Source organism: Tarenaya hassleriana, unplaced genomic scaffold (genome assembly GCF_000463585.1).
Source record: "Tarenaya hassleriana unplaced genomic scaffold, ASM46358v1 Cleome3, whole genome shotgun sequence".
Lineage (NCBI taxonomy): Eukaryota > Viridiplantae > Streptophyta > Magnoliopsida > Brassicales > Cleomaceae > Tarenaya > Tarenaya hassleriana.
In genome coordinates, this window is record NW_010966177.1 from 6,186,140 (window position 1) to 6,205,221 (window position 19,082).

The 19,082-nt window shown below is 38.7% G+C and overlaps 3 protein-coding genes and 1 pseudogene across 5 annotated transcripts in view; 3 read left to right on the forward strand and 1 right to left on the reverse strand.

The window, feature by feature from the left end:
* The first annotated feature begins 1,721 nt into the window (after positions 1–1,721).
* Positions 1,722–4,910, forward strand: LOC104819695 (calcium-dependent protein kinase 6-like). 2 transcript variants are annotated; one of them, XM_010549877.1, is made up of 8 exons: positions 1,722–1,837; positions 2,211–3,045; positions 3,125–3,268; positions 3,352–3,504; positions 3,609–3,724; positions 3,806–3,973; positions 4,121–4,345; positions 4,452–4,910. In XM_010549877.1, the coding sequence occupies exons 2-8, from the start codon at positions 2,298–2,300 to the stop codon at positions 4,566–4,568; spliced, it is 1,671 nt and encodes a 556-aa protein (XP_010548179.1). In that variant the 5' UTR covers positions 1,722–1,837; positions 2,211–2,297; the 3' UTR covers positions 4,569–4,910. The 2 variants fall into 2 exon arrangements, with proteins under 2 accessions (XP_010548179.1, XP_010548180.1); XM_010549878.2 differs by having other exon boundaries at positions 1,728–1,837; positions 2,170–3,045.
* Positions 4,911–5,998: 1,088 nt separating this feature from the next.
* On the reverse strand, positions 5,999–6,780 carry LOC104819696. The gene has a single exon (XM_010549879.2). It carries the CDS (start codon positions 6,664–6,666, stop codon positions 6,241–6,243), a length of 426 nt encoding a protein of 141 aa, XP_010548181.1. The 5' UTR covers positions 6,667–6,780; the 3' UTR covers positions 5,999–6,240.
* Positions 6,781–7,903: 1,123 nt separating this feature from the next.
* On the forward strand, positions 7,904–13,151 carry LOC104819697 (annotated as a pseudogene).
* Positions 13,152–13,963: 812 nt separating this feature from the next.
* The window catches only part of LOC104819698 (brefeldin A-inhibited guanine nucleotide-exchange protein 4), a 6,667-nt gene continuing 1,548 nt past the window's right edge, over positions 13,964–19,082 (forward strand). Inside the window, exons 1-9 of one of the 2 annotated variants that reach the window (XM_010549881.1) lie at positions 13,964–15,451; positions 15,554–15,887; positions 15,986–16,408; positions 16,553–16,845; positions 16,940–17,213; positions 17,288–17,784; positions 17,877–18,198; positions 18,277–18,628; positions 18,718–19,082. In XM_010549881.1, coding sequence (XP_010548183.1) covers positions 14,091–15,451; positions 15,554–15,887; positions 15,986–16,408; positions 16,553–16,845; positions 16,940–17,213; positions 17,288–17,784; positions 17,877–18,198; positions 18,277–18,628; positions 18,718–19,082 — 4,221 coding nt within the window. In that variant the 5' untranslated portion in view covers positions 13,964–14,090. The remainder of the gene's footprint in view (positions 15,452–15,553; positions 15,888–15,985; positions 16,409–16,552; positions 16,846–16,939; positions 17,214–17,287; positions 17,785–17,876; positions 18,199–18,276; positions 18,629–18,717) is intronic. The other variant, XM_010549882.1, reaches the window with a different exon arrangement.

The window sequence follows — 19,082 nt, forward strand, 5'->3', positions numbered from 1 at the left end:
TAGGATACAATTGACTTATGTTGGAAGATTTTTTTTTACACATGAAATTAGAACTCCAAAACGATGCAGCAGTATTTTTATGACCCCTATACATCTTTTCAAATCGTTTAAATTTAATTTAGACCTTTTTTTTTCGTACCCAAATGGTCAGATGGTCATACAATCAGACGATCATACCTTGGTCAGACGGTCAGACTTGTTCGAAATTGTATAATTCATCGTTTTAAAAGTATTAACATAGTAATAATCATATCATATCACAAATTTTTCAGGTTCAAATCTGTCGTAGCAATATGGATTGACCACATTTTTTGTTTGACAATGTAACTCCTTCCAAAGAAGACCTAAAGTACTAGTAGTGTTTGTGTAATACATTAGATACAATTGACTTTTGTTAGAAGATTTTTTTTTTACACATGAAATTAGAACTCCAAAACGATGCAGCAGTATTTTTATGACCCCTATACATCTTTTCAAATCGTTTAAATTTAATTTAGACATTTTTTTTTCGTATCCAAATGGTCAGACGGTCATACGATCAGACGGTCATACCTTGGTCAGACGGTCAGACTTGTTCGAAATTGCATAATTCATCGTTTTAAAAGTATTAACATAATAATAATCATATCATATTACAAATTTTTCAGGTTCAAATATGTTGTAGCAATATGGATTGACCACATTTTTTGTTTGACAATGTAACTCCTTCCAAAGAAGACCTAAAGTACTAGTAGTGTTTGTATAACACATTTGATACAATTGACTGGTCTCGGGAGATTTTTTTTCACGTGAAATTAGAACTCCAAAATGATGTAATAATATTCTTATAACCCCTATACACCTTTTTGAATCGTTTAAATTTAATTTAGGCATTTTTTTCGTACCCAAATGGTCAGACTTGTTTAAAATTGCATAATTCATCGTTTTAAAAATGTTAACATAGTAATAATCATATCATATAATAAATTTAATGAGTATGATCAGTTTGACCACTTTGATGATTATGACCAGCGTTACCAATTTTGTGAGAATAATCATTTTGACCAATTTGACAAGTATGACCAGTTAGAAGTACGACCAATTTGACCATTCTGACACATATGTATGACCAGTTTTCCGAATTCTTCCATTTTGATGAATTTCACATATTTAACGATTTCGATCAGTTATAATAACTTGAATCATGGTATTGTTGATGAAATGCTCAAACTTAATATTGTTTTTTCACAACAAATTTAATAACGTATTTTAGAAACAATATTTACCTATTATTTAGATTTGTATTTAATCGATAAAATGCTCAAACTTAATATTGTCTTTTCACAATAAATTAGCTGAAAAATAGATTGGAAGTAAAGAGTGTTGGAAGATTATAGAATGGATAAGAAGAGAGACTGTAGTTTATTCCACATATGCGAATGGAGAGAGAGAGGTGGAAGAGGAGAGAGAGAGAGTTGAAATATTTTTTAAAATTAAAATATTAAATAAAAAAGGAAGGGTATTTTTGGAAGGATACAATTATAAGGTTATGAGATGATGTTAGTTTTTTTAAAAAAAGAAGGGAGGTCATGCCATGAAGTAAAAATGACATTTAAAGTCATTTTTGTAATTCCCCCCTAAGAGCGTATGCAAATACCCAATACCAAAAAACTTTCAGAGAGTTGGAAATATCATTGCTAATATCCAAAAGAAACTAATAATATATATATATATATATATGCACTTGTGTATCTATCTAGCTTTCTCTCATCTTCCTCCCTAGTCTCTTGTCTTCCAATTTCCTTTCGTCATATTCTCGATCCATTATTCCCTCTTCTCTGCGCCGTCTCTGCCACTGGTACTGGATCCTTCTCCTTTCTCTCACATGTTCGTTTTCGTGTTCTTAGTGTTTCTATTCGTAGACGTTTGTGTTATCTGAGATCGACTTTGTCATTTGTTGCTCTGTTGTTTTTTTTTTTTTTTTTGGCATATGATCGATGAACATTTAAGGTGATTCTGGGCATGTCAGCAAAGATGAGCCCCTTTCGTTGTTGATTTTTTGATGTGGAAATGGAAAAAGACATGAAATATATGCTTTCTGATGCTCGATCTGATCTGGGCTCTCGTTGTTTTCTCCACCTGATTGATAAAGTTTGATGCTTTTTTCATGTTTCTGGTTCTGGAGATTAGGTCTGATTTGGGTTTTTTATCTGTTCTTCTGGGGACTTCAGTTTTCCAGTGAAAAATCTATGAACAGTTCCTTGGATGAGGGAAAGAAAGTGAAGTGGACATCAGATTAGGTCAATTTCTCGTTGTTCATGGGCAATTCATGCCGTGGGTCTTTCAAGGACAAACTCTACGAGGGCGGCAACGACGATAATCTGCCCGAGGAGAATTCCAAACGCACCAACGGTTCCTCTGATCATCAATCTCCGACAACCTTAAACATCATCGAACAAGAACTCTCCAAAGAATCTTCCAAGAAAGACAGCAACAGTCCAGCTCTTGTCAATCCAAGAAAAGAACACATTATGAGACGCAACATCGATAACCAGTCCTACTACGTTCTTGGTCACAAGACCCCCAACATCCGTGATCTTTACTCGCTGAGCCGAAAGCTAGGACAAGGCCAGTTCGGAACAACTTATCTGTGTACCGAAATCGCCACCGGGATTGACTACGCGTGCAAATCTATATCGAAGAGGAAGCTGATCTCGAAAGAAGACGTGGAGGATGTAAGGAGGGAGATTCAGATAATGCATCATCTAGCCGGTCACAAGAACATCGTGACGATAAAGGGCGCGTACGAGGATCCGTTGTATGTTCATATCGTGATGGAGCTTTGTGCCGGAGGCGAGTTGTTCGATAGGATCATTCAGAGAGGGCATTACAGCGAGAGGAAAGCCGCTGAATTGACCAAAATCATCGTCGGGGTTGTTGAGGCTTGCCATTCGCTCGGTGTCATCCATAGAGATCTAAAGCCTGAGAATTTCTTGTTGGTTAACAAGGATGATGATTTCTCTCTCAAGGCCATTGATTTCGGGCTTTCCGTGTTTTTCAAACCAGGTATAACAGGATCAGTTTCCTGAACTGAATAACCTCTTTCTCTTATGTTTTGTCTTAATGGTCTAATCTTCAAGTTCAGGTCAAGTGTTCACTGATGTGGTTGGAAGTCCATATTATGTTGCTCCCGAGGTTCTGCTCAAGCGTTATGGACCGGAAGCCGATGTGTGGACGGCTGGGGTTATATTGTATATATTGCTAAGCGGCGTCCCGCCTTTCTGGGCCGGTATGTCTGAACCTGAATCGTCGTTTCTTTCATAATCCTTTAGGATTTTTGCCTGAAATGTGCTTTTGTTCTTTTGGAACCAGAAACACAACAAGGAATTTTCGATGCTGTCTTGAAAGGATATATCGACTTCGAGTCAGAACCTTGGCCTTTGATATCAGACAGTGCTAAAGATCTGATCCGGAAGATGTTATGTTCCAATCCTGCGGACCGGTTGACTGCTCATGAAGTTCTGCGTAAGTAATCATCGGTTTTCGAGACAGAGCCTGAAAGAATGGTTAGTTTAATTTAAGAAACCTCGTGAAAAATAAAGTGTATATTGCATGAATCGCTTGTTCAGGTCATCCTTGGATCTGCGAGAACGGGGTTGCGCCAGATAGAGCGCTTGATCCGGCTGTACTGTCTCGTCTCAAACAGTTCTCGGCAATGAACAAACTCAAGAAAATGGCCTTAAGGGTGAGTTGCCATTGTTGGGATAAGCTTACTGCTGGTGTTTTCTTCTGAACTCGTTCGTTGATCTTTCTTTTGGCACGTTAGGTGATAGCTGAGAGCCTCTCGGAGGAGGAGATCGCCGGTTTAAGAGAGATGTTTACAGCAATGGATACCGATAACAGTGGAGCAATCACATTTGATGAGCTCAAGGCCGGGTTGAGAAAATACGGGTCAACCTTGAAAGATACGGAGATCCGTGATCTCATGGAAGCGGTAAGAACACATCTTCTGGCAAGATAATAATGATATCCATCCATCCGTCCTTCCGTCCATCCATCCATCCAGCCATCCATCCATTCATCCATCTGTCCGCATCACTTCAGGATGAACTGATTCGCATAAAGAACGTTCTTTTTGCAGGCCGATGTGGATAACAGCGGGACAATAGATTACGGAGAGTTCATTGCAGCAACGATACATCTAAACAAACTGGACCGGGAGGAGCATCTGGTGTCGGCGTTCCAGTACTTTGACAAGGACGGAAGTGGTTACATCACGATAGACGAGTTACAGCAAGCGTGCGCTGAACATGGCATGAGCGATGTCTTCCTCGAAGACATCATCAGAGAAGTGGATCAAGACAATGTATATATGCTTTTGCCGCCCTGCCTCTGGACAGGACATGCCCCCGTCAGATTGATTTTTGAGGATCTTTTAGCTGATAAAGTTGTTGACTTTGATGTTGTTGCAGGACGGAAGGATCGATTACGGCGAATTCGTCGCCATGATGCAAAAGGGTAATGCCGGGATCGGGAGAAGAACCATGAGAAATAGTCTGAACATGAGCATGAGAGATGCATTGCCCTAGCAGAGCGCTCTCTCCCTCTCTCTCTGCATATTTCTTCTCCTTACCGTGTAAACTCGAAAGCTGCAATTACAGCAAAGAGATCCCTCCAAGTTGTTTCCATCATCATCATCATCATCATCATCATCATCATCATGCCACAAGGATCTCTCGAGGTTGAAGAAGTAAATGCTATGGCAAGAGTGTTTATGTTTCATGGTGTGAGACGTGTTTTTTTCTTCATAAGCCTTGTTGTTGTCTTTTTTTTTTGTCGAGACATTGTGTTTTTGTAATTTAAGGTTGTCTCTATGTAAGGTTTGTGATTTTTTTCTTTAAGCATTCTGCCTTCTGATTCAATTTTTCTAACCACGACTGAATACGACGCTTCAACCTGTCTCGGATCGAAACTTGTTGCACATGAAATTTGTGGTATATATATGTATATATGTATGTATGTATATGATGAACAGAGACAAATTTATTTTCAAACAAAGCAATATTTTCAATCATGTGATGGAAAACATATTTCAAGTTCTTTTTTGTCTTTGAATTTAAACCGAATTCATGCAATTGCACATTGGGTCCACGTTATACCAAACCATGTTCCTACAACATATGATTAAATACTCCCCCCACTCCTCTCACATTCATCTCAAACATTACTAATTTGATGAAGATATATATATTATATATATAAATAATCGCGATGATTATTGTTATTATTAGAAAAAATCTTATATAAGTATCACAATTTTACAAAATCTATCAAATGAATATATAAACTTTTAATTTGATCTTGATGTCTAAAATTTAAAATGTTTTAAATTGATATCTAAAATGTTAAAGTATTTTAAATGGATACTCCAATCCACGGAATCGATAACAACTATAACCATCAACCATAACAACGATGTATCAATAAAAGTTTCAAGATAAAAGACGAAATGATATTGTAAATTGCGTTAGTTAAATTTATTAATTTATAATTAACATTTAATATATTGATTTAGAATATTTTAACGTATCAAATAGATCAAAATAAAATTTTATTTATTTATTTGATATATATTTGCAAAATTATGGTAGTTATATAAAATTTTACCTTATTATTATTACTACAATGATTTAGAATTTAGCTATTACAAGTCGCACATATAACATACGACAACAATGATCCACCGACGAGATTCCTTCCATGCCACCGACAAAGTGAATGTCGGCCACACGTCATCTCATTTAAAGCTTGAGCTTTGGAACGTGTCCCAAGTTTTGTTAGATACTCTTTTTAAACATAAAATACATTGAAAAAGTTGAGGAATCGAACATTTATACACAAAAATGGGGGAAATGAATAAGTTTTAATATTTTTTATATTCCAGGAAACGGGAAATATACCTTGGAATTTAGTAGAATTTATCTCCACATCGTATGTATATATATAGGCACATGAAACAGATAGAATTTTTTTTTTCATTTACAATACAACTAAATCACACACACAAAAATCTACAAATTATAGCAGAAAACATTATATTATACTCCAATAATAATCGGCAAAACGAAGATCTTTTTTTTTTCTTAAAAAAAAAAGAGCAGAGCCATGCACAAAAATTCCCAACGAATTGATGATATATTGTTGCATACGTAGACACACTTTGGAACATAGATTCGTTCCGTACAGACAGACTTCGCCACGTCATCGCTGAGCTCCGTACTTGCAGGAGAGAGGAAGACCGTCGGCGCCGTCGGAGCGGATGAGGCGGCGGATCTCCGAGCGGAGCTTGAAGAAGACGTGGATGAGACTTCCTCTGTCGTGGGAATCAAGAACCCTAGCCTCGTCCTTGTTCATCTCCAGATCTCTGATGAAGATGGGTCTCCTCGACAGGATCCACGCCCATCCCCGATCCCACCATTCCCTTACAGAGCTCCCGGCTTGCTCTCCCATGGCGGAAACCGAGTTGGATCTGGGGAATCGAGCGGAAACGGATTGAGAGAGGTTGAGGGAGAGAGAGGAGAGGCGGCGGCGGAGGAGCCCCGGCTGATCTGCGTCGGCGGCGGAGGGTTGCGAGACCGGAAGCGATGTGGGTTTCCGGATCTGGAGAGTCTCCTTTACCGAGCTCATGTTTGTTGCTCTGTAACTTCCCTCTCTTCAGCAGAGACAACGAAGAAGAAGAAGAAGAAGAAGAAGACGACGAAGAAATGTGGTTTGGGGAGAGAGAGAGAGAGAGAGAGAGAGAGAGAGAGAGAGAGAGAGAGAGAGAGAGAGAGGTTTGGAGGTAATGAACACAGCTCTATCACAGGCTGGTTTTGATTCGGCTGGTGGTGCATATGTCTATGTATATGAATATGTAATTGATGTTGGTGTGGGGTCCATTCACTTTTTTTGTAATCACAATTTTATTATATTTCAAGTGACATTTGCATATTTATTATATATTATGTAGTTATTTGTACAGCCACATCGTTCTTAATCGAATCAAATCGATTAATATTCGGTTCTAATTAATATTAGGGGTGTCAAACGAGCCAGCTCGAATCATTTTGGGCTCACTTCCCTAGATTCGTTTTCTAACAAACCAGAAAAACCTCGGTTCAGATCGCTCGTCAATTTTCTGATTTGAACGAACCGACTCGTTGAGCAACAGATGTATAATATTTTTTATTTATATTTATTCTAAATTAACTATAAATTTAAATAAATACATAAAAAATTAATAAAACTCCAATATCATTTAATATTTTCAATTATCACCATCATAATAATTAAAATATTTATAATATCATATTATGAATGATATGAAAAAAAGAATATAAAATTATATTAGATTTTTTTATAAAAATTTAATTTATTTTTAAATAAAAGTCAGCTCGTTGAGCAGTTCACCAACTCGCCGAACAGGTTCATTGAACACGTGTTCAATGAGTCTGGCTCGTTAGGTTCGTTTTTTAATGAGATGAAAAAATTATAGATCAAATCGTTCGTTATCCGGTGGGCCACGAGCAAGCTCGCGAGCCGGGCTCGTTTTGACACCCTAATTAATATAATCAAATAACCCGCTTAATTTAACTTATTAAGTTAAATTCAATAAATACCGAGTCGGAAACGTGAAGCGACCAAGATCCAATCGGTTAATTTAACTTATTAAGTTATTATTTATGATAATACAATTTATACTATTTCGGATGATTATTTTTAAGATGGGCCAAATCTAAGCCCATATGAGCCCTTCAGAATTTGGGTCAAGGCCTATTTCTTTAACCCTATATTATTTAAAAGCCCATCACCAAAAAAATCTCTTTTCTTTCAACTGATTTATTTTTGCGCGTTATTTTTTTTTTCCTCTCGAAGAAGTATATAAGTATCATCATCACAGCTCTGGAGCAGAGTGCACAGAGATCTGAGAGCTTGAATAATGGATTACCGGAAAATCAAAGACGAGGTTGCTTTCTTCCGAATTCTCATCTCTTCGCATCTTCGTTTCTGCCTAGGATTTAGATTCTGATTCGCTGGAACGGTTAATCTCTTCTTTTAAGCTGCAGGATGATCATGGCGTCGCTTCTGATATCGAGAATTTGAAGGGAAAACCTCATCCCGGTGGGGTTTTTTACTCTCCCATTTCACCAATCTCCATTTTTCTCGTGTGGCTTTAAGTCTGCGCATTGTCGGTTATACGATTCTGCAGTTGCTGCGAGTGATGTAGCTATGGCTACTCTGGGTGGTGGATCGAGTGATCGGGCCAATTGGAAACGAAAGTGAGCGTTTTCTCCGAATCCTAGGGTTTTTTCTTGGAAATTAGGGAAATGGATTCTTTATGGTTTACTGCTTAATGTTGTCTTGCGCCGAGACAGTAGCGTGGCGACACTTGCACTGACTATCCTGACGAGTTCACAAGCAATACTCATTGTCTGGTCCAAGAGAGCTGGGTATATGAGTACAGTGTTACAACCGCAAATTTCTTGGTGAGTTTGTGTCATTTTCCGACTGGGTGTGCATTACGAGACTAAATCTGAATTAGCTGTCATGTCAAGCTGAAATACCGGATTTGTTCTCCCTTTAGACATCAGGTGGAGACTCTGAAATGCGCGATATCGCTGCTTGCCTTGTCTAGAATATGGAAAAACGAGGGTGTCAATGACGATAACAGGTTAACGCTTCCTGGGAATGTACGACGAGATTCAGTACTGTGATAAGAACATTTCAGCAAAGAATGTCTCCAAACCTGTATTAATGTTGTCCCTTATGTCGAAAATCATCATAGTTTTGTTTTTCCGCTACATCTTACTACATTGTTCTGTTTTTTCTTGGAGCACAACAATGTTATGAAAGAACTCTTCGTCTGTAGATCATGCTGGACATGAAAGAGGAACCATGTATTGGAAGGCTCAGCTTAATATGTTTCCTCCTTACTGATATCCTGATCCTGTTGCTGAACCAAGTTACGTACAACTTTCGACGAAGTTAAAATATATCCCATTCCTGCAGCACTGTATCTCGTCAAGAATCTCTACAGGTGACCTTTTTGTGATTTTTTGGCTTACATGGATATTCATGCCTTCTGATCTTCCTGTTGGTCTGTATCTAATTTCTTTTGTTGTCTCTTTCTGTATGACAGTATTATATTTTTGCTTATGTGGGCGCCCCGGGATATCAGATACCGAAGAACTTGAACATCATCAGTACTGGTGTTTTGTACAGAATTATATTGAAGAAAAAGTAAGCTGCATTCCGTCCAAATGCACATCATACTTTGCAATGTTGATCAAGTCCACAGGATATCCATTAGATTCCCATCCATATACTTTTTCCGTTTGGTGTTCGAAACACAAACAAAACTGTCAATTTGAAGTGTGAAAGCTTGTTAAGATTCTGTTAATAAATTTTGCCTTACTAAATCTTCTACAAGATTGAATGAGATTCAGTGGGCGGCCTTCATCCTTCTGTGTTGTGGATGCACCACAGCTCAACTGAATTCCAAGTAAGTGTGGCTCTTTACTTTTTTGCTTTCCTTGGCCAGTGAATCTTTTCAATATGAGCTTCGGCAATTCTCGCTTTTGATCCAGAAATAGTCTGTGCTAGTTAACTTTTCGGTATGTCTATACTAGAATCTATTCAGTATGCCTTATATATAGAGTTGCTTTCTCAGCTCTGATAGAGTTCTTCAGACATCTCTCCCAGGCTGGATGATGGAAATTGTAAGTTGTTAGTTCCCTTTGGACTTTGATTCCTACTAATATCTGTTGCAGCATCTTCTCAGATTATACTGATTAACCTTAACATTTGGGAAAAAAATCCTAAAAATTCCTGAACTTGTATTTTGGAGTAATATTAATTCCTAAACTTGTAGAGGTGTCTATTAATTCCCAAACTTGCAAAATTGAACACGTTAAATCCTGAACTTGTTAAACAGTTTCATATTCGTCCATAACGTTATTTGGTCAAAAAAATGAGTTGACCGATCCGACGTGGCTCGCACCTCTACAAGTTTAGGAATTAATATTACTCCAAAATACAAGTTTAGGAATTTTTAGATTTTTTTATTATTCTTTCTTACCTTTGATTATCTTTATTATTTTAAAATTTCAAACTTTCTTTTTGTGATTTAATGTTTGGACTAATATGAGGAGCAGACAAATTATACTAATATATTATTTAAATTTATGTAAGAAAATTTCGAAAAAAATAAAAGGGGGTAAATAATATGGACCCACCAAACTTATATGCTTAATTAAGACATGCATTTTTTAAAAATATTTTCCCAGTATAAATTAATAACATTGTCAAAAAAAAGTCTCAACATTCAAATGAATATTTTTTCCACTTGTATTTCTTTTTTCTCAATTTGTGGATGAAAATAAAATTATGAACTGTTCTTTTGAATAAATATTCATTTATCGTAGAAATTATATGAGATTTAATATGATTTTCAATCTCGTTAGGAAGAGTAGAAAGAATAAAAAAAATTATTTGAGTACAATTTAGCATTGATCCGGAAATAAGAACCATTAATTTGCCAAAACAAAACAAGGTAAATAATAATTAAATAAAAGCTTTGTATGAATAAAAACAAAGTAAATAAATAAATAAACAGGTTTTTGGATAAGAACGAACCATTGATTAAATGTTTTGTTAATTCAATTGGTTTAACTTAATTTAGGGTCATTAGAATAATCTATTTAAATAAATAAATTACAGTGATGTGCTCGATGTGTATTTCTTCCACAATATTATTTTATTATCTTATTTTTAGTTTTCACAGTATTACATATTCATGATTATTAAAAAATATATTTAATTTTAAAATATTCTTTTTAATATAATTTTTTCTAAAACAATTCATAAACAATTTAGAAATTAAAAAATACTCATATTTTATTCACAAAAACCCTAAAAAAATTTAAACTTATATTTTGGAGTAATATTAATTCCTAAACTTGTAGATGTGCCTATTAATTCCCAAACTTGCAAAATTGAACATGTTAAATCCTAAACTTGTTAAACGGTTTCATATTCATCCATAGCGTTATTTGGTCAAATAAACGAGTTGACCGATCCGACGTGGCTCGGTAAATTGAGAAGTAGGGGCAGTTTATGTGGTTCAGTAATTCCCACCAAAATATCACGACGGAAAGAAGTTGAGGGGAATTAATAGACACCTCTACAAGTTTAGGAATTAATATTACTCCAAAATACAAGTTCAGGAATTTTTAGGGTTTTTTCCATAACATTTGTCATCTTTTTAGGTTATGGCCCTTTTGTGCGGTTTTGCAAGAGTCTATACAGAGATGAAATACTTGCTTAAAGTGTTTTGGTCAAGCATTGGTTTTACTATATAATTTAACTCAGTATAATTTGATCATTAGGTCCGTAACTTGTGAAGCCCTTCTAACTTTGACAGGCCATTATAAAAAAGCGGCCTTCGAGAAATATAAATGTGCAGAACCTCTATCTCTACATCTTTGGGATGATCTTCAATGTTGTTGCCATAGTGATTCAAGATTTTGATGCAGTTGCAAACAAGTAATTCTGAGGCTCTTTTCCTTGTTATTTATGATTCTTGTCCATGAATATATATTTGCTTTCCTATATGTACACACATGCTTCGGTACACGTGCAGTAACCAGTTTATATGTATGTATTCCTCGTGTATGCCCAAAGGAAATAATCACATTATTCAAGCTTGATAGATGAGAAGCCATTACTATTAGCCTGCTGATGTTTTAAGTTCTTTGGTCTGTAAACCGAATAATCTGCTTTCAGACTGAATGGATAACTACTGTCCATGTTCAGGGGATTCTTTCACGGCTACTCACTGGTCACGGTACTCATGATTCTTAACCATGCCTTAAGGTAAGCTCATTTGATGGTGGATTCTCTTCTATATTTGTGTCAAAGATTTAAAAAAAAATGCCCGTGAACCGGATTTCGCTTCATATAAAATTTTAGGTTTTAATGTAGAAGTTAATAAGAGTTTGTGTATTATGTATCATACAAAAGTTTATGTATTTTTTTTTGGAAATTTTAAAGTTCGTGCATTTATTTGGGATTTGTTTTTTTATAAGTTTGTGTATTAATATACGATTTTCCCTAAAAAAATGCCTGAGTGTCGGATTTGCATCATATTCACACTACTTTCTATACGTGCAGTGGCATTGCGGTCTCGATGGTAATGAAGTATGCGGACAATATCGTGAAGGTTGTAACGTAACGTGTGAATTCATATTTGTTTCTCGGGTAGTGGCTCCTTTTGTAAAAGAGGCAGCCATCCTCCTGTTCATTGTGCAAACTTATGATGGTGTCGATTTTTTTTTCTACTTCGGAACATTATGCAGGTTTACTCGACATCGGTGGCAATGCTTCTAACAGCAGTTGTGTCTGTTTTCCTCTTCAACTTCCATCTTTCGCTACCCTTCTTCCTCGGTTCGACGTAAGCTTTCATGCGAAATTCTTATAACAAATGCACTTTCTCTTCACTTTCACGTGACTCGAGTTTCGATTCGAGTTCAGTTCGGTTATATCAGTTTTGGAAAAACTATACCGTTTGGTTTTTATATTGAATTTGGTTAGGTTCAATTCGATTGCATTCGATTGATAAAATAATCATTTCCTTTAAAAAACAAATATGGTTTTTTAGATTATTTTTTTGTTCGGATTCAGTTTCTCGCTTTTAGAAAAATTATAATCATTCGGTTTTATGTCTAATTCGATTCAGCTATACTTATATATTCTTATTCGTTTGGATAAAATAAGTCATCCCCTTAGCAAAATCATGATAAATGCGCTCTTTTGTTTGCAGGGTGGTCTCTGTTTCGGTGTATCTTCACTCCATAGGGAAGCTAAGATAGCTAAGATCGCTCCTCCGACAAAGGTTAGATCTTTAAGCCGACGGCTGAGATTGAATTTTTCAGATTTGTTCTTTTCATCTACGGTTGGGATCGAATCTTGTGTTTCGACGATTGAGATCGCTTTATAGGAATCGACGGTTGAGGTCGCTTCATAGAATTCGAGAGTCCAGATTTGATCTTTTGAACTGATGGTTGAGATTGAATAATGTAAATTGATTCTTTTGAACGGACGGAGGAGATCGAATTTTGTTTTTGAACGGTTGAGATCGGCTTATAGGAATTAATGGTTAAGATGAATTTTGATTTCGACGGTGGAGATTGCATCATAAGATTAGATCTTATGCGCGCGGTTGAGATCCCATCGGACGGTTTGAGATCATTTTATAAGAATCGACAGTTGAGGTGAATAATAACTCACAATTGCTTAGACTGTGCAACAAATATATATATATATATATATGTATATGGGCTGAAGAAAAAGATCATGGGTCGTATGGATTACATTCTGGGCCTACTTTCGGTCCAATTAAGCAACGACGTCGTTTCATTTCGTGGCAGACATGTAATTATCCTAAACATCGGTGTCAGTTATGAAACGAGTTCAATTCCCGCGCCAAACTACCGACCATTCATTGTTCTGTTTTTTTTTGGCAACTCAAACGCCTGTCTCTCTGTTTTCTTTTTTTTTTCTTCCTTTTTTACTATGTTTTTTAACCCTCGAATATTACACAACATATTTTTTTTACCATTTTTATAATCATACAATCTTTGGTCCGAAAAAAAGAAAAATATTCTACACCAGAAAAAATCGAACCGTTCAAATTACTAATTAATGAATGCATCTATTTCTTCGTTATGAAGCATCCGTTATGTTTTCGGAGAAGTCAATTCAATCGAACATTTTAATTTCGTATTAATTAATTATAAAACCACCGAATATTAAAGACATGCGAAAAAAAAAATATTAACACTTGATTAGATGAGTCAGGGACGTGGGAGATTAGTGGGAAGACATATTGATTTGGCGCGTGAGTTCCACGCGCTCTTCCCTCTTCAGGAGGAGCGGCTTTTTACCGGTTCAGAGAGAAGAAAAAACTAGAACGTATATAAACCAGGAACGAAACGTCTCTCTCTCCTCGTGGGTTTGAATTGAAATTTGAGTTTCTCCGATGGAGTGATCGCCGATCGCCACAGATTCCGGCGATGTCGATGTCACACACCCTCGGCGGCGCGACCCGCTGCGGCCGTGTCCTCGGGCCGTCGCTGGACAAGATCATCAAAAACGCGGCATGGAGAAAGCACACGTACCTGGTCTCCACCTGCAAATCCGTCCTCGACAAGCTCGAATCCCTCACCGACGACGACCTCTATGACCCTTCCTCCTCTGTCTCCGGCCTCTCCGCCGCCGATGCCGACGCCGTCCTCCAACCCCTCCTCTTCTCCCTCGACACCGCCTATTCCAAGGTCGTCGAGCCCTCCCTCGATTGCTTCTTCAAGCTCTTCTCTCTCTCCCTCCTCCGTGGCGAGATCCACTCCTCGAAGCCCGATTCGATCCTCTCAAAGCTCATCAATAGCGTCTCTAAGGTCGGGGGAATGGCCGAGGAGTCGATCCAGCTCGCGGTTCTTCGCGTTCTCCTTGCCGCGGTTCGATCCCCTTGCGTTTTGATCCGTGGAGATTGCTTGCTTCACGTTGTGAAGACGTGTTACAACATCTACCTCGGTGGATTGAGCGGTACGGTCCAGATCTGCGCGAAATCGGTTCTTGCACAGATGATGCTTGTGATATTTACCCGATCCGAGGAGGAGTCGCTTGATGTCGATGTCAAGACCGTTTATGTCAACGAGCTGTTAACATTCACGGACAAGACCGTGAAAGAAGGTAGCTCAGTTTACTTCTGTCAGGGTTTCATTAACGATGTCATGGCTGCAGGGCAAGGAAATCCTGTTCCTCCTGATGTTGTTCAGTTGCTTCTGCAAAATCCAACCCCAGAAATGGTTACATCTCCGGATTCGCCATCTTCCCATGGCTTCCTGACCAATGGTGAGGCTGATTCTGATGATGGAAGCGCCAGTAAGATGAGGGAAGACGCCTTCCTTCTGTTCAAGAACTTGTGCAAATTGTCGATGAGGTTTTTGTCTCAAGAGAACACTGATGATCAGATCATGGTGAGGGGTAAGACATTGTCTCTGGAGTTGCTCAAGGTCATTATCGACAATGGCGGTCCTGTTTGGCGTTCCAACCAGAGATTTGTTACCGCAATGAAGCAATACTTGTGCCTTTCACTGCTCAAGAACAGTGCTGTCTCCATTATGTCGATATTTCAGCTTCAGTGCGCGATCTTTATGAGCTTGTTGACGAAATTCAGATCGGTTCTGAAGGGGGAGATCGGGATTTTCTTCCCGATGATTGTCCTGCGTGTTCTCGAGAACGTTCTTCAGCCTAGTTTCTTGCAGAAGATGACTGTCCTGAACTTGCTCGAGAAAATGTCACAAGACTCTCAGTTGATTGTGGATATATTCGTGAACTATGATTGCGACGTGGATTCCCCAAACATATTCGAAAGGTATTACACAAGTCGAAAGACTTCTATTCCATTCCACTGCGTAGTTAACTAGCTTAGCAAAAAATGTATTAAAGCTCTTATAATTCCATCAGATAATTGCAGGATTGTCAATGGTCTTCTGAAAACTGCTCTCGGACCTCCTCCTGGTTCGTCCACTACGCTGTCTTCGGTCCAAGATATAACCTTTAGACATGAATCTGTGAAGTGTTTGGTTAACGTTATTAAGACAATGGGAAACTGGATGGACCAGCAGCTGAAAGTGGGCGAGACGGTTTGGACAAAGGGCTCACAAATATATGCTTCTGTGGAGAACAGCTCGGTCTCTATTGGAGAAGAAGGAGTAATCTCAGACTGTGACTCACAGCCCGATATGAACCCCGAGGTGTATGATGCTTCTATGCTGGAGCAGAGGAGAGCTTATAAAATCGAACTGCAGGTCCAATACTGACAAGTCCTTGTACACATTCGCTAAATTGATGATAAATATTTACATAACGGTCCATTTACTGATAAATATTATCTTATGATGTGCAGAAGGGTGTTTCCCTGTTCAACAGGAAGCCTTCGAAGGGAATTGAATTCCTCATCAGCAGTAAGAAAATCGGGGGATCCCCAGAAGAAGTGGCTTTGTTTCTGAAGAAATCAGTGGGACTGAATGGAACAGTGATCGGTGATTATCTCGGTGAAAGAGAGGAATTTCCATTGAGAGTTATGCATGCTTATGTCGACTCTTTTAATTTCGAAGGGATGGATTTCGCTGAAGCTATAAGGTTCTTCCTACGGGGCTTTAGGCTACCGGGGGAAGCTCAGAAAATTGACCGCATCATGGAAAAGTTTGCAGAACGCTACTGGAAATGCAACCCGGATTCTTTCACGAGTGCTGACACTGCATATATTCTCGCATACTCCGTGATAATGCTGAACACCGATGCACACAATAGCATGGTTAAAGACAAGGTATGCTATGCTTATAAACCAGAAGAATCTTGCCCGGTTTACTGTTTTGGAACCAAAGTAAAATACTGTCTGAAAGTGTAACTATGGCTGTCTAGTTTCTGTTTATCATACTGATGCCTATTACGATTTGATGCGTGTGTTTAGATGACGAGAGCTGATTTCGTCCGGAACAATAGAGGAATAGACGACGGAAAGGATTTACCTGAAGAGTATCTTGGTTCTCTCTATGATCAAGTGGTAAAAGACCAGATCAAGATGAACTCTGATTCTTTAGCTCCTCAGAGCAATCGAATAAATAGTTTTAATAAGCTCTTGGGTTTGGATGGCATTCTCAATCTGGTTTCTTGGATGCAACCAGAAGAGAAACCGCATGGTGCCAACGACCTTCTTATAAAGCATATCCAGGAACAGTTCCACTCTAAGTCTGAGAAATCGGAGTGAGTTTAGTCATCCGTTTGGCTTTTTTTCTGTTGAATTTTTCAGGCTTATATCGATTGTTATTTCGATTTTTACATTGTTCTTGATCTGCAGGTCTGTTTACCACACAGTTACAGACGTCTCGATCTTGAGGTTCATGATCGAGGTCGGATGGGGCCCGATGCTCGCAGCCTTCAGCCTCACTCTCGACCAGAGTGATGACAAATTGGCTACTTCTTTGTGTCTACAGGGCTTCCGATACGCGATTCATGTCACTGCAGTTATGGGAATGCAAACACAGAGAGATGCTTTTGTTACTTCCATGGCAAAGTTCACTAATCTCCATTGTGCTGCTGATATGAAGCAGAAAAACGTTGATGCTGTAAAAGTAAGTCGGACATCTACAATACCCTCGTACGGAATTTGTCTCTCTGCCTAATCGTGCTTTGTCGTTATAAACAGGCGATAATAGCGATAGCCATAGAGGATGGTAATCATCTTCAAGGATCTTGGGAGCATATATTGACGTGTCTGTCTCGGATAGAGCATCTGCAATTGTTGGGAGAGGGCTCACCTGCCGATACATCTTACATACCGACAACAAAAGCCGAGATAGACGAAAAGAAAGCTTTGGGTTTCCCTCATTTGAAGAAACGAGGAGCTCTTCAGAATCCGTCCATGATGGCTGTCGTAAGGGGAGGTTCTTACGACAGTACTTTGGTTGGAAAAACAGCTCCGAAACTGGTAACTCAGGAACAGATCAAGAACTTTATCGCCAATTTGAATCTACTCGATCAAATCGGCAACTTTGAGTTGAACCATGTCTATGCTCATAGCCAAAGATTGAACAGTGAAGCTATAGTGGCTTTTGTCACAGCCCTTTGCAAAGTTTCGATGTCGGAACTTCAGTCCCCAACTGACCCTCGTGTCTTCAGCCTTACAAAACTCGTCGAGACAGCGTAATTTTCTCTTGTCTGATATTTGCAACTCTTTGCTACGTTCATCGGATGAACGTTGGCTGATGTAAAAATCTTTTCTTTTGCGGTGACAGGCATTATAACATGAACCGCATCAGATTAGTTTGGTCGCGCATATGGAACGTTCTCTCCGATTTCTTTGTATCGGTCGGCTTGTCAGAGAACCTCTCTGTTGCAATTTTCGTCATGGATTCACTACGACAGCTTTCCATGAAGTTCTTGGAGCGGGAAGAGTTGGCAAACTACCATTTCCAACACGAGTTTCTCCAGCCGTTCGTCATTGTCATGCAGAAAAGCAGCTCCGCAGAAATTAGGGAACTAATAGTTCGTTGTGTTTCTCAGATGGTGCTCAGCCGAGTTGGTAACGTGAAATCGGGTTGGAAAAGCGTTTTCATGGTATGTAACATTACATTTTTCCAACTTGTTCAGATGATTTCTCGGTCAATTCACAGGCTATATAACCTTGTGGTTCAGGTTTTTACAACTGCTGCGGCTGACGAGAGGAAGAACATCGTTCTGTTGGCATTCGAGACGGTAGAAAAACTCGTCCGTGAGCATTTTCCTTGCATAACCGAGACAGAGACAACAACCTACATCAACTTCGTTAAATGCCTCATCGCCTTCATAAACAGCAGGTTTGAAAGCGACATTTGCCTCGATGCAATCACGTTTCTTCGTTTATGCGCTTTAAAGCTGGCAGAAGGAGGACTTGTCTGGAACGAGAAGAGCAGATACAACACTTCAAATCGGAAGGACGATGCATCCGATACGCAGATTTTTGCCGAAGTGGATGAGAAACCATCCTACTGGATTCCTCTTCTCACAGGTAATTTACGAAATCGGTGTGTATTCTGCTTATATTGGCCTCAGAAAAGCAGCCTTTGTTCTAAAGCATTAACGTATTTATGCGTTCAGGCTTGTCTAAGCTAGCCTCTGACCCTAGACGCGGGATTCGGAAGAGTTCCATAGAAGTATTTTTCAAGATTCTGATGGATCACGGCCATCTTTTCTCGAAACCATTCTGGTCTAGCATTTTCAGCTCAATCATTTCCCCGATATTCAATAATGCATGGACGAAAACCGATATTCTCTTCAAAGAAGGCGGCGATTCTCCATCCTCGCCTTCTCTCAACACTGAAGACTGTAAATGGGATTCTGAAACTTCGACACTTGCATCACAGCTGCTCGTGAATCTGTTTATCAGTTTCTTCGGCGTTCTGAGGTCACAACTCCCGAGCTTAGTGGCAATCTTGGTAGGGTATATAAAGAGGCCGGTTCAG

Bases quoted from the DNA above. Each gene is read 5' to 3' on its own strand.
- LOC104819696 (XM_010549879.2), bottom strand. From the start codon at position 6,666: ATGAGCTCGGTAAAGGAGACTCTCCAGATCCGGAAACCCACATCGCTT.
- LOC104819695 (XM_010549877.1), top strand. From the start codon at position 2,298: ATGGGCAATTCATGCCGTGGGTCTTTCAAGGACAAACTCTACGAGGGC. The intron at 3,046-3,124 runs GTATAACAGGAT...CTTCAAGTTCAG, and splicing joins TTCCGTGTTTTTCAAACCAG to GTCAAGTGTTCACTGATGTG. The intron at 3,269-3,351 runs GTATGTCTGAAC...TTTTGGAACCAG, and splicing joins CGTCCCGCCTTTCTGGGCCG to AAACACAACAAGGAATTTTC.